Raw genomic sequence first — 15,042 nt, 5'->3', positions numbered from 1 at the left:
CAAGAAAAGTAACTAAAGATCTCCGAGATCGTTCGAAACTCTTTCAAAAACAAAATACCAGGAGCCCGAAGATTCTTCACATTCGTTAAAAAAGACACTAAGGCTCCCAAAATTCTTTCAAGTTCTTGCAAAAATAAAACTTCAGGGGATCCAAAGATATTTCACCCTTTTTAGGACAAGGCTGTAGGAACACCTAGTACTATTTGAAACTCTTGAAGTAAAAAGACTCAAAGTCGGTAAGATTCTTTGAAACTTTCTTAAAAACGGAACGTCACTGGCCCGGAAGATTCGTTCATCTTCTTTAAGAAAACAGACACTAGGAACGCCTAAATTGCATCACTCTCTCGAAAAAAGTAGACTAAAAGACACTAGGAGCTCTAATTCTTTCATATTATTTAAAACAAATCTTTGAAACTCTTTCAAAAAGAAAACATCCGAGCCTACGAAGATTTTTTTATCTTCTTTAAAAAATACGCAAAGAACCCCCGAGATTATTTTTCAGTATTTAAAAAAAATACAATAGATCTCCATGATTTTTAAAACTCAAATAAAACTCTAGAGACTCCAAAGATAATTTCAACTTCTTAAAAAAAAAAAACAACTAGAAACACCTAAAATTCTTTTCAAATACTAAGAAAATAGACTCAAAGTCGCTAAGATTTTTCGAAACTCTTTCAAAAACTCTTTTGAAAAAATAGACTAAACGACACTAGGGGCGCCTACGATTCTTTCATATTCTTAAAAAAACGACTAAGAATCTCCAAGACTTTCAAAAATAAAATTCTAGAAGCTCCGAAGATTATTTCACCTTTTTTGTAAAAAGACACTAGAAAGACCTAAACCGAGTTCAAACTCTTTAAGAAAATAGACTCAAAGTCGCCTAGAATCTTTAAATCTTTTAAAAACGGAACACCAGGGTCTCCGAAGATCCTTTAATTAAAAAAAAGACATTATGAACCCCTAAGATTTATTTTTTGAAAAAATAGACTAAAGGACACTAGGAGGCCCTAAGATTCTATAAAATTTTTAAAGGTCCCGAAAATTTTTTATATGAAAAAAAAGATATTAGAGACCCCTAAATTTAGTGAAACCCTTTCAAAAACAAAACATTCGAAGCTACGAAGATTATTTTACCTTCTTTGAAAAAATATACAAAGAGCCCCCAAGTTTATTTTACAGTCTTTCAACAAAGAAGACTAAGGTTCTCCAAGACTTCTGAAACTCTTTCAATAATAAAACTCTAGAGCCTATAAAGATTATTTTACCTTCTTTAAAAAAAGACACTAGTAACACCTAAAATTCTTTCAAACTCTTTAAGAAAATAGACTCAAAGTCTACAAGATTCTTTGAAACTCTTTGAGAAACGAAACGCCAGGGCCCCCGAACATTCTTTCATTTTTTAGGAATTATTATACAGTTTAAAAAAAAAGACTAAGGAGTTACAAGATTTCTGAAACTCTGTCAAAAATATGACTAAAGACTCCAAAGATTATTTGATCTCCTTTAAAAAAAATACACTAGGAACAGATTCTTTGAAACTCTTTCAAAAACACAATACCAGGACCCTCGAGGATTATTTCATTTTCTTGAAAAAAAGATACTAGGGAATTTTAAAATTGTTCACTCTTTTAAAAAAATAAACGAAGAGACACTAGGAGCCCCTACGATTCTATCAAATTCTTAAAGACCCCCAAAATTCTTTTATATTCTTTAAAAAAGATACTAAATTCTTTGAAGCTCTTTCAACACCCGAGGCTGCGAAGTTTCTTTTATCTTCTTTAAAGAATACAGAAAGAACCCCTAAGATTTTTTTTAATCTTTCAGAAAAGACTAACAATATCCAAGACTTCTAAAACTCTTAAAAAAATCACCAGGGTTCCTGAAGATTCTATCACCTACTTTGAAAAAGAAAAAAGACACTAGGGGCCTCCCAGAATTTCTTAAACTCTTTTAAAAATAAAACACCAAGAGCTCCAAAGATTTTTTCATCTTCTTAAAAAAAACATTAGGAACCCCTAAAATTCATCACTCTTTCGAAAAAAATAGCCTAAACGACACTAGGGATCGCTAAGATTCTATCATATTCTTCAGGATCTCTAAGATTCTTTCATATTCTTAAAGAAAGATTCTAAGGGCTGCTAAATTCTTTGAAACTCTTTTAAAATGAAAACATTCGAGACTGCAAGGTTTCCTTTACCTTCTTAGAAAAAACAAAAATCCCCTAGAATTATTATACAGTCTTTAAAAAAAAAGACTAAGGAATTACAAGATTTCTGAAACTTTGACAAAAATAAGAGTAAAGACTCCAAAGATTATTTCATCTTCTTTGAAAGAATACACTAGGAACAGATTCTTTGAAACTCTTTCAAAAACACAATACCAGAACCCTCGAGGATTCTTACATTTTCTTGAAAAAAACATACTAGGAACTTTTAAAATTGATCACTCTTTTAAAAAAATAAACGAAGAGACACTAGGAGCTCCTACGATTCTATCAAATTCTTAAAGACCGCCAAAATTCTTTTATATTCTTCAAAAAAGATACTAAATTCTTTGAAGCTCTTTCAACACCCGAGGTTGCAAAATTTCTTTTATCTTCTTTAAAGAATACAGAAAGATTCCCTAAGATTTGTTTAGTCTTTCAAAAAAGATTAGAATATCCAAGACTTCTGAAACTCTTAAAAAAATCACCAGGGATTCCGAAGATTCGATCACTTATTTTGAAAAAGAAAAAGAAAGACACTATGAGCCTCCCAGATTTTCTCAAACTATTTTAAAAATAAAACACTAAGAGCTCCAAAGATTCTTTCACCTTCTTAAAAAAAAAGTCAGTAAGAACCTTAAAATACTTTCAAACTCTTTCAAACAAAACTCCAAGGCCACAAAAAATTACTCCACCTTGTTAAAAAAAAAAAAACATTAGGAACCCCTAAAATTCATCATTGTTTTGAAAAAATAGACTAAACGGGACACTAAAGATTCAATCAAATTCTTAAGGGCTTCCAAGATTCTTTCATATTTCTTTAAAATTTTTTGAAACTTTTTCAAAAGGAAAGTACCCAAAGCTCCAATGATTCTTTCATCTTCTTTAAAAAATACAGAAATAGCCCTCAAGACTATTTTAGTAAAAAGAAACACCTAGGGGCTTCTAAAATTCTTTGAATTTCTTTAAAAAAAAGTTACTAGAAGCCTCCAAGATTCTCTTAAACTTTATAGAGACAAAACACCAAGAGCTCCAAAGATTTTTTCACATTCTTTACAAAAGAGACCATAGAGGCCACAAAGGTCCTTTTTAAACAGAAATAAACTGGTAATTTTTACAAACTCTTTCAAAAACAAAACACCAGGGCCCCAATTTTTTTACATTATTAACAGAAATCACTAGAAACTCCTAAAACCCTTTTAGACTCCTTTCGAAGCAAAACAGCAGAGGAGCCCAATATGCTGGTGTATAAAGGGTTGCGTACAACGCAAATAAATTTTATTAGATAAAGTAAAGTGGAGTAAATGTGTAAACTAGTACATACCAAGTATTAAAATCATAATTATTGACATTTTTACCAATTTTTTTAACTGTCAAGAGACTAGACGTATTATCAAGTGTTGCGAAAAATGTTAAAAAAATGTAGAGTATACCTACTTTATACATACTACCTATGTTTTTATAGTATTTTTGTTTTGTTTTTTGTTTTGAAGTGACTCTGTCTATTAATTCTCAACTAATTAATATTAGACTATCAGATTATTGCAAATACTTGTAGAAACATCACAAATTGTATATTTTCCAAACAGTTGAACTTACTTTCTAATAAACTTAAACTTAAAATTACAAAATTCCGGTAACAAAAACATACTCGTCTCTTATTACACACTTACAAACACAATTTTATCGATACTTAAAAATTAGTTTGATTAGTTTTTCATTTCCGGTGCTTCTAACCACATGGATCAAGTCAGCTTGATGCCCTATTTTGATTAGAGCATTTTGATCCAGCAAAAATTTAACAACATCCATATGTTCTTCTTTCGCAGCTAAACAAATCGGCGTCATCCCTTCGTTATTGATCGCGTTAATATCAGCACCCTTTTGTAACAAGTACTGAACAATATTAAGGTGACCGTGTAGTGCTGCGTGATGCAAAGCTTTATTACCACCAATGAAAGAATCAGTAACAATGACCCCTAGATCCACTAGATATTCCACGATTTCTAGACATCCACTAGCCGCCGCACCGTACAAGGGAGCAAAACCTAAGGCTTTGCCTAGATTGATATCCGCTTTGAAATGTATCAGAGACTTAGCAGTTTTCCAGTGGCCTTCTCTAGCTGCGAAGTACAAAGGCGTGAAGCCCTTTTTACTAACAACATTCACTTTAGCCTTCCCCACTTGAATCAACTCGTTTAGAATTTCTGTATTGCCGTGGTAAGCCGCTTGGTGTAAAGCAGTTTCGCCGTTGTCGAAGGTTATATTGACAGCAGCTTTAGTTTTTAATAGCATTTGCACTATGTCCAAATGGTTGTTCGCAACTGCCCCATACAACGGTGTGTAGCCCTTCGGTCCAAAAACATTGACGTCAGTTCGATTGTTTAAAAAGAATTCTACGATCTCCGAGTGTCCTTCGTTGCAAGCGCAACATAGTGGTGTTAACCCTTTCTTGTTGACAATATTGAGAACGGCGTGGTTTTGGACCAAATACTTGACAATTTCTTCTTGGCCGTAGTGCGTTGCCTTGTGGAGGAGAGTGTCTCCATCGAAGAGGTGAAAGTTCACGTCGAATTTTCTTGACACTAAACTTTGCACTATGTTGATGTTGTCGTTCATTATTGCTGCGTCCAAAGCTGCACAGAGGGTTGCGGTGGTGATGTTAACATAAACATCGGCGTGGTTTTGAAGGAGGTATTCCACCATGTCGTGGTTGTAGGTCTTTATGGCAAGAGAAAGTGGAGTGTGGCCAATTTTACTTAAAGCGTTGACGTTGGCACCTGCTTGTACTAGTCGTCTGGCAATTGCCATTTCACCATATTCTGCTGCTTTATGTAGAGGAGTGTTACCTTTATCATCTACTAGGTTAACTAAGGTTTTGTCTCCTTCTAGGTACCACTGGATGAAATCTTCTTTACCTTTTTCTACCGCTACAAGGATGTGGTCTCTGCGGGCTTTGTATTTCCTCACAAACGCACTTCTTTGTTTCAAGAAATCCACAACGTGGTAGTGTCTGTGCTTTTCGGCTAGCCTGAGCGGTGTTACTCCTCTTTTGTTAATAGTTTCTAGTTTAGCCTTATTGTTGACTAGGAGTTTCACCATGTATAAGTTTCCAGCTTCAGCTGCTACATGCAAGGGCGTATTTCCATCTTTTTTCGACTCTTGGTTCACGTCGACATCGTGATGCAGAAGAAACTCTACAATTTCTTCTCTCTTGGAAGACACTGCTGCATACAAAGGCGTGCACTTGTTTCCTGGTGCCACAAGATTGACCTCAGCTCCTCTCGAAACGAGCACTTTGACAATATCCAAGTACCCTTTTTTGGCCGCTATGTATAGAGGGGTACCACTCTTGAGCACCACTGCGTCAACATTAGCTTCTCGGTTAACTAACAATTTTACTATTTCTGTGTACCCTTTTGACGCCGCTTTATAAAGAGGTGTCAGGTGTTTTGGTCCTACAACATTCACATTCATTTGTTTCTCTTCCACCAAGAACCTCACCAGAGGCAATTTCCCCCCTGATACCACTCTATGCAAAATTTTGCCTTTGCGGTACTCCTGGTCCAAATTTGCCCCTTGGTCACACAAAAACACGAAAATTTGGTCGTGGCCTCTTGTTAAAGCTGTCAATAAAGGAGTCACTCCACTCCTAGTGAGAGTGTTGATGTTCGCACCTCTGAAGACGAGGTTCTTAACAATCTCGAAGTGTCCGTTTCGAGATGCTATGTACAAAGGTGAAAGACCGGTGAGAGTCCTGACGTTGACATCGGCGCCCCAGTCGAGCAAGTACTTGACGATTTCTAGGTGGCCTTTTTCGCACGCGATGTAGAGGGGCGACTTTCCTTCGCTTTGTGTTCGAGAGTGGATTATGTGTGGTTTATGTTCGATGAGTTCCCTTACTTTGGGGAAATCTCCGGATTCTACTGCTAGGTGAACAGGGACTGCACGGCGACGAAATACCATTCTTGGTTAAGAGGGTCGTTGCTACCGCATTATATGGAATTTGGGGCGTTTTTTGATCATAGTCAAAAGAAAAATTACATTGAGTTAGGACTGTCAAATTTGAAATGACTTGTGTCAACGTGGAAGGATATGAAGTCTACGTGTTTGTTCTAACCCAACTTTAGTGTTATTATTTGTTTTAATAAAAGTAGTGTAATCTATAGTTGGTCTGTAAGTATTTCTGAAAGAAGTAGTTATGATTTATTTAATTTTTACTTTCCGAACGTACCTTATGTTTTGAGACGCTTCATAGTTCTTACAGATTGAAAAAGTAGGTCCTCTGTTTCGAAGCTTGTAAAATTCTAAGTATTTTCATTTCATTTCAGGTGTACAAAATATTCTATTCCTATAATTTCTTGTCTAGCCAATTTTTTTTAACTGTTGGTCCAGAAACATCGGAAGATTCAGAGGCTTTTTGTTGCTTTCAATTAAACACTAGGGATTTTTTCACACTCTTTAACAAAAAAACTAAAGGCTTCTATAATAATTGTTTCAAACTTTAAAAAAAACACCAGGAGTTCCTGAGATTTTTTTTTTCATCCTCTTACAAAAAATCACTTGGAGTCCAGAAGATTCTTTCGCATGCCTTAAAAAAAACACCAGAAGCCCCAAAATTATTTCAGTCTTTCAAAATCAAAGTGTCAAAGGTTCTCAGCATTCTTCCATCTTCTATAACCAGCACTTGGAGCCTCCAAGATTTTCTCACCTTCCTTTGAAAAAAGCACTGAAAGTCCCAACATTCTTTCAAAAACAAAATAGTAGAAGTCATGAAGATTCTTTTACCTCAATCGAAAAAACCAAGCTTCTTTCAGACTCTTTCAAAATCAAAACATCCATTCCCTAAAATTATTTAACATTCTTGAAAAAAGTTCTCCGAGTCCCCAAGATATTCTCACCTTCCCTTGAAAAAAGCATTAGAAGTCCCAAAATGCTTTTAAAATCTTTCAAAAATAAAACATTAGGAGCCCCAAAAAACACTTGGAGTCCACAAGATTCAATGATCTTCTTTAGAAATAAATCTCTTGGAGTATCAAGATTTTTTTAAACTCTTTCAAAAACAAAATACCAGAAGTTCTCAAGATTCTTTTACTTTACTTGAAAAAATCACTAATAGTCCCAAGATTCTTTCAGTCTCTCCCAAAAACAAAACGTCGAGTCCCTAAGATTTTTTAACATTCTTGAAGAAAGTACTCCAAGTCCCCAAGATTTTCTCACCTTCCTTTGAAAAAAGCACTAGAAGTCCCAACATTCTTTCAAAATCTTTCAAAAATTAAACATTAAGAGTCCGAAAAAAACACTTGGAGTCCACAAGATTCTTTTATCTTTCTTAGAAAAAAACCACTAGGAGTTCCAAGATTATTTTAAACCCTTTCAAAAACAAAATACCAAAAGTTCTCAAGATTCTTTTACCTTACTTGAAAAAGTCACTAATAGTCCCTAAATTCTTTCAAACTCTCTCAAAAACAAACCATTGAGTCTCTAAGATTCTTTAACAATCTTCAAAAAAATACTCCGAGTCTCCAAGATTTTCTCACCTTCCTTTGAAAAAAGCAGTGGAAGTCAAAACATTTTTATTAATCTTTCAAAAATAAAATATTATAAGCCCCAAAAAACACTTCGAGTCTACAAGATTCTTTTACCTTCCTTAGAAAAAAAAAACACTAGGAGTTTCAAGATTCTTTTAACTCTTTCAAAAACAAAACACTAGAAATTCCCAAGATTTTTACACCTTCTTTAAAAAAAAAACACTAGTAGTCCCAAGATTATTTTAAACTCTTTCAAAAACAAAATACCAAGAGTTCTCAAGATTCTTTTACCTTACTTGAAAAAATCACTAATAGTCCCTAAATTCTTTCAAACTCTCAAAAACAAACCATTGAGTCTCTAAAATTCTTTAACGATCTTCAAAAAAATACTCCGAGTCTCCAAGATTTTCTCACCTTCCTTTGAAAAAAGCAGTGGAGGTCCCAACATTTTTTTTTTTAAATCTTTCAAAAATAAAATTTTAGAAGCCCCAAAAAACACTTCGAGTCTACAAGATTCTTTTAGCTTCCTTAGAAAAAACACCACTAGGAGTTTCAAGATTGTTTTAACTCTTTCAAAAACAAAACACTAGAAGTTCCCAAGATCCTTAAATCTTCTTAAAAAAAAAACACCAGGAGTCCCAAGACTCTTTAAGTTCTTTCATAAACAAAACATCGAGTCCCCAAAATTCTTTCACATTCTTGAAAAAATCACTAGGCGCTCCAAGATTATTTTAAACTCTTTCAAAAACAAAATACCAAAGATTCTCAAGATTCTTTTCCCTTACTTGAAAAAATCACTAATAGTCGCCAAATTCTTTCAAACTCTCTCAAAAACAAACGATTGAGTCTCTAAGATTCTTTAACAATCTTCAAAAAAATACTCCTAGTTTCCAAGATTTTCTCACCTTCCTTTGAAAAAAGCAGTGGAAGAGTCTCAACATTTTTTTTAATCTTTCAAAAATAAAATATTAGAAGCCCCAAAAAACACTTCGAGTCTACAAGATTTTTTTACCTTCCTTAGAAGAAAAAAAAACACTAGGAGTTTCAATATTGTTTCAACTCTTTCAAAAACAAAACACTAGAAGTTCCCAAGATTCTTACACCTTCTTTAAAAAACACACTAGTAGTCCCAAGATTCTTTCAGGCTCTTTCATAAACAAAACATCGAGTCCCTAAGATTCTTTCACATTCTTGAAAAAACTACTAGGAGTTCCAAGATTATTTTATACTCTTTCAAAAACAAAATACCAAAAGTTCTCAAGATTCTTTTACCTTACTTGAAAAAATCACTAATAGTCCCTAAATTCTTTCAAACTCTCTCAAAAACAAACCATTGAGTCTCTAAGATTCTTTAACAATCTTCAAAAAAATACTCCGAGTCTCCAAGATTTTCTCACCTTCCTTTGAAAAAAGCAGTGGAAGTCCCAACATTTTTTTTAATCTTTCAAAAATAAAATATTAGAAGCCCCAAAAAACACTTCGAGTCTACAACATTCTTTTACCTTCCTTAGAAAAAAAACCACTAGTAGTTTCAAGATTGTTTTAACTCTTTCAAAAACAAAACACTAGAAGTTCCCAAGATCCTTAAATCTTCTTAAAAAAAAAACACTAGGAGTCCCAAGACTCTTTAAGTTCTTTCATAAACAAAACATCGAGTCCCCAAAATTCTTTCACATTCTTGAAAAAATCACTAGGCGCTCCAAGATTATTTTAAACTCTTTCAAAAACAAAATACCAAAGATTCTCAAGATTCTTTTACCTTACTTGAAAAAAATCACTAATAGTCCCCAAATTCTTTCAAACTCTCTCAAAAACAAACGATTGAGTCTCTAAGATTCTTTAACAATCTTCAAAAAAATACTCCTAGTTTCCAAGATTTTCTCACCTTCCTTTGAAAAAAGCAGTGGAAGAGTCTCAACATTTTTTTTAATCTTTCAAAAATAAAGTATTAGAAGCCCCAAAAAACACTTCGAGCCTACAAGATTTTTTTACCTTCCTTAGAAAAAAAAACACTAGGAGTTTCAACATTGTTTTAACTCTTTCAAAAACAAAACACTAGAAGTTCCCAAGATTCTTACACCTTCTTTAAAAAAAACACTAGGAGTCCCAAGATTCTTTCAGGCTCTTTCATAAACAAAACATCGAGTCCCCAAGATTCTTTCACATACTTGAAAAAACCACTAGGAGTTCCAAGATTATTATAAACTCTTTCAAAAACAAAATACCAAAAGTTCCCAAGATTCTTTTACCTTACTTGAAAAAAATCACTAATTAATAGTCCCTAAATTCTTTCAAACTCTCTCAAAAACAAACCATTGAGTCTCTAAGATTCTTTAACAATCTTCAAAAAAATACTCCGAGTCTCCAAGATTTTCTCACCTTTCTTTGAAAAAAGCAGGGAAGTCCCAACATTTTTTTTAAATCTTCCAAAAATTAAATATTAGAAGCCCCAAAAAACACTTGGAGTCCACAAGATTCTTTTACCTTCCTTAGAAAAAAAACTGCTAGGAGTTTCAAGATTGCTTTAACTCTTTCAAAAACAATACAGTCTTGGAATATGGGTGCATACTGTGGGATCCTATATATCAGATACATAAGAATAGAATTGAAGGCATTCAAAATAAGTTTGTCAAATCTATTTTGTTCAAATTACCACTTAAGGTCTCTCATTCTACTAGTCTTAGTAAATCTTATTTGGGTTTGTCTTTATTAAGTGTACGTCGTGATTTTCACAAAATTTGTTTTATGTATAAACTTCTAAACAATATGTGCGATTCTGACATTCTGAATTCTATTAACTTCTATGTTCCTCAGTTCAATGTTAGACAAGCTCCCTTGTTCTACATTAAATTTAATTTTACGAATTATTTGTTGTTTTCACCACTTAATAATATATTATTTACTTGTAATTCTATTTATAGCAGAATTGATTTTTATTCAGATACATTTCCTAAATTTCAAACTAAGTTAAGGCAAATCTTATTTTAAAAATATTGTAACATTCTCATGTGATTTTATTATTTTTTCTTTGTATTGTTTAAGGATGTTTTTCCGTCAATAAAGTAAGTAAGTAAGTAAGTAAAAAAAAAAAAAAACACTAGAAGTTCCCAAGATTCTTACACATTCTTTAAAAAAAAAACACTAGGAGTCCCAAGATTCTTTCAGGCTCTTTCATAAATAAAACATCCGAGTCCCCAAGATTCTTTCACATTCTTGAAAAAACCACTAGGAGTTCCAAGATTATTATAAACTCTTTCAAAAACAAAATACCAAAAGTTCCCAAGATTCTTTTACCTTACTTGAAAAAAATCACTAATTAATAGTCCCTAAATTCTTTCAAACTCTCTCAAAAACAAACCATTGAGTCTCTAAGATTCTTTAACAATCTTCAAAAAAATACTCCGAGTCTCCAAGATTTTCTCACCTTTCTTTGAAAAAAGCAGGGAAGTCCCAACATTTTTTTTAAATCTTCCAAAAATTAAATATTAGAAGCCCCAAAAAACACTTGGAGTCCACAAGATTCTTTTACCTTCCTTAGAAAAAAAACTGCTAGGAGTTTCAAGATTGCTTTAACTCTTTCAAAAACAATACAGTCTTGGAATATGGGTGCATACTGTGGGATCCTATATATCAGATACATAAGAATAGAATTGAAGGCATTCAAAATAAGTTTGTCAAATCTATTTTGTTCAAATTACCACTTAAGGTCTCTCATTCTACTAGTCTTAGTAAATCTTATTTGGGTTTGTCTTTATTAAGTGTACGTCGTGATTTTCACAAAATTTGTTTTATGTATAAACTTCTAAACAATATGTGCGATTCTGACATTCTGAATTCTATTAACTTCTATGTTCCTCAGTTCAATGTTAGACAAGCTCCCTTGTTCTACATTAAATTTAATTTTACGAATTATTTGTTGTTTTCACCACTTAATAATATATTATTTACTTGTAATTCTATTTATAGCAGAATTGATTTTTATTCAGATACATTTCCTAAATTTCAAACTAAGTTAAGGCAAATCTTATTTTAAAAATATTGTAACATTCTCATGTGATTTTATTATTTTTTCTTTGTATTGTTTAAGGATGTTTTTCCGTCAATAAAGTAAGTAAGTAAGTAAGTAAAAAAAAAAAAAAACACTAGAAGTTCCCAAGATTCTTACACATTCTTTAAAAAAAAAACACTAGGAGTCCCAAGATTCTTTCAGGCTCTTTCATAAATAAAACATCCGAGTCCCCAAGATTCTTTCACATTCTTGAAAAAACCACTAGGAGTTCCAAGATTATTATAAACTCTTTCAAAAACAAAATACCAAAAGTTCCCAAGATTCTTTTACCTTACTTGAAAAAAATCACTAATTAATAGTCCCTAAATTCTTTCAAACTCTCTCAAAAACAAACCATTGAGTCTCTAAGATTCTTTAACAATCTTCAAAAAAATACTCCGAGTCTCCAAGATTTTCTCACCTTCCTTTGAAAAAAGCAGTGGAAGTCCCAACATTTTAAATCTTTCAAAAATAAAATATTAGAAGCCCCAAAAAACACTTCGAGTCTACAAGATTTTTTTACCTTCCTTAGAAAAAAAAAACACTAGGAGTTTCAATATTGTTTCAACTCTTTCAAAAACAAAACACTAAAAGTTCCCAAGATTCTTACACCTTCTTTAAAAACAAACCACTAGGAGTCCCAAAATTCTTTTAGGCTCTTTCATAAACAAAACATCGGGTCCCCAAGATTCTTTCACATTCTTGAAAAAATCACTAGGAGTTCCAAGATTATTTTAAACTCTTTCAAATACAAAATACCAAAAATTCTCAAGATTTTTTTACTGGAAAAAAATCACTAATAGTCCCTAAATTCTTTCAAACTCTCTCAAAAACAAACCATTGAGTCTCTAAGATTCTTTAACAATCTTCAAAAAAATACTCCGAGACTCCAAGATTTTTTCACCTTCCTTTGATAAAAGCACTGGAAGTCCCAACATTTTTTTTAAATCTTTCAAAAATAAAATATTAGAAGCCTCAAAAAACACTTCGAGTCTACAAGATTCTTTTAGCCTCCTTAGAAAAAACACCACTAGGAGTTTCAAGATTGTTTTAACTCTTTCAAAAACAAAACACTAGAAGTTTCCAAGATTCTTACACCTTCTTTAAAAAAAAAACACAAGGAGTTCCAAGATTCTTTCAGGCTCTTTCATAAACAAAACATCGAGTCCCCAAGATTCTTTCACTTTCGTGAAAAAACCACTAGGAGTCCCAAGATTTTTTTTAATTCTTTAAAAAAACAGAATTTTTCAAGATTCTTTCACCTTACTTGAAAAATTCACTAATAGTCCTAAAATTCTTTCACTTTCTCTCAAAAACAAAACTTCGAGTCTCTAAGATTCTTTAACATTCTTCACAAAAAAAATACTTCGAGTCCCCAAGATTTTCTGACCTTTCTTTGAAAAAAGCATTAGAACTCTCAATAATCTTTTAAAATCTTTCAAAAATAAAACATTAGGAGCCCCAAAAAATACTTGGAGCCCACAAGATTATTTTATCTTCTTTAACAAAACCCACTAGGAGTCCCAAGATTTTTTTAAACTCTTTTAAAAACAAAACACCAGAAGTCTCCATGATTCTTACACCTTTAAAAAAAAAAACACCAAGAGTCCCAAAATTCTTTTAGCCTCTTTCAGAAACAAAGCATCGAGTTTGGGGACTCGATCTTAGGGGATTTTTTCACATTCTTGAAAAAAGCACTTGGAGTCCCCAAGATTTTCTCACCATTCTTTGAAAAAATACTCTAAACGCCCCAAAATTCTTTCAAAATCTCTCAAAAATAACAAAATTCTTTCAGCTCATTTAAAAAAAACACTTGGAGCTCACAGGATTCTTTCACCTTCCTTTGAAAAAACCACAGGGCGTTTCAAGATTTTTTTCAACTTCTTTCACAAACAAACCACGAGTAGTTCTTTTAACCTCTTTTAAAACAAAACACCAGGAGTCCTTAAAACTGTGTTACCTTCTTTAAAAAGAATACACTTAGAGCTCTCAAAATACCTTTAGCTTCCTTAAAAAAAAACTTCTAGGAGTCCCAAAATTTCTCAAACTCTTTCGAAAACTAAACGCCAGGAGCCCTCAAGATTTAATCTCTTTAAAAAACATGTTATGAGCGTTCTTACAAACTCTTTTAAAAACAGAAAACCAGTAGTATCAAAATTCTTTCACACTCTTCGAATAAACCCTAGAAAATGCATTCACCTTCTTTAGAACAAACCATTATGGATTCGAAGATTTTTTTCAAACTCTCTCAAAAACAAAATACCAGAAGTACCTTTTTAAAAAAGAAAAACATTTGAAGCTCTCAAAATTCTTTCAGTTTTCTTAAAAGAAACATCAGGAATTCTAAAATGTTTTCAAACTCTTTCCAAAACTAAACGTAAAGATTATTTCAACTGCTTTAAAAAAACACAATGGGAGCATCAAGATTCTTTCAAACTCGTTCAAAAACAGACCACAATGCCCTTAATAGTCTTCCACATTCTTTAAGAAAAAACTTGAATGTCCTAATATTTCAAATATTTAAAAAGCAAAAGTCTAAGAGCCCCCAAGATTTTTCACGTTAAAAATTAAAAAAAAGGACACTAGCGGGGCCCTAACAAAATACTGGAGACTCTAAAAATTGTTTCATCTTCTTAAAAAATATATTAGGAACCTCCAAGATTCTCTCAACTTCTTTAAAAGAAAGATAGTAGAGGGCCCTAGGATTCTTTCAATGTTTAAAGGAACTCGAAAATTCTTTCAACTTTGTTAAAAAAGATACTAGAGACCTATAAGATTCCATCAAATTCTTAAAAGCTTCCAATATTTTTTCACTTTAGAAACATATTCGGAACCCCTAAAATTCTTTCAAACTCTTTTAAAAACAAAACACCAGGAGTCCCTAAGATTCTTTTACATTCTTTAAAAAAATACATAAAGCTCCCAAGAGTCTTTCAGGTTCCTTAAAATAAAACACTAGAAACCAAAAATTCTTTCAAACTCTTTCAAAAGCAAAAGTCCAAGAGCCCCCAAGATTTTTTTTTCACATTAAAAAAGACACTAGGAGAACTTAAGATTCTTGAAAATGTTTTCAAAAACAAAACACTAAGAACTCCAAAGATTCTTTCACCTTAAAAAATAGAATAAGGACTCAAGAAATGTTTTCAAACCCTATAAAAAATAGCATACCGGTCTCCACGATCCTTTCCCGTTCGTTAATACACTATGGGTCCCTCAGAATCCATCAAATTCTTAAAGGCCCCCAAAGTTCTTTAAAAAAA

General features: G+C 32.5%; 1 protein-coding gene across 1 annotated transcript; it reads right to left on the bottom strand.

Moving 5' to 3' along the window:
• Positions 1-3,886: 3,886 nt before the first annotated feature.
• Positions 3,887-6,247, bottom strand: LOC135133838 (ankyrin-1-like). The gene has a single exon (XM_064062357.1). The coding sequence runs from the start codon at positions 6,167-6,169 to the stop codon at positions 3,887-3,889; it is 2,283 nt and encodes a 760-aa protein (XP_063918427.1). The 5' UTR covers positions 6,170-6,247.
• Positions 6,248-15,042: the final 8,795 nt, after the last annotated feature.

Source organism: Zophobas morio, unplaced genomic scaffold (genome assembly GCF_036711695.1).
Source record: "Zophobas morio isolate AGI-343-1 ecotype UQ-CSIRO unplaced genomic scaffold, CSIRO_AGI_Zmor_V1 ptg000022l, whole genome shotgun sequence".
NCBI lineage: Eukaryota > Metazoa > Arthropoda > Insecta > Coleoptera > Tenebrionidae > Zophobas > Zophobas morio.
Note: the sequence above shows the minus strand (reverse complement) of the source record. Positions and strands in the feature narration are given on the sequence as shown.

What these genes read in the sequence shown, in the direction of transcription:
- LOC135133838 (XM_064062357.1), bottom strand. Translation starts at nt 6,169, where the DNA reads ATGGTATTTCGTCGCCGTGCAGTCCCTGTTCACCTAGCAGTAGAATCC.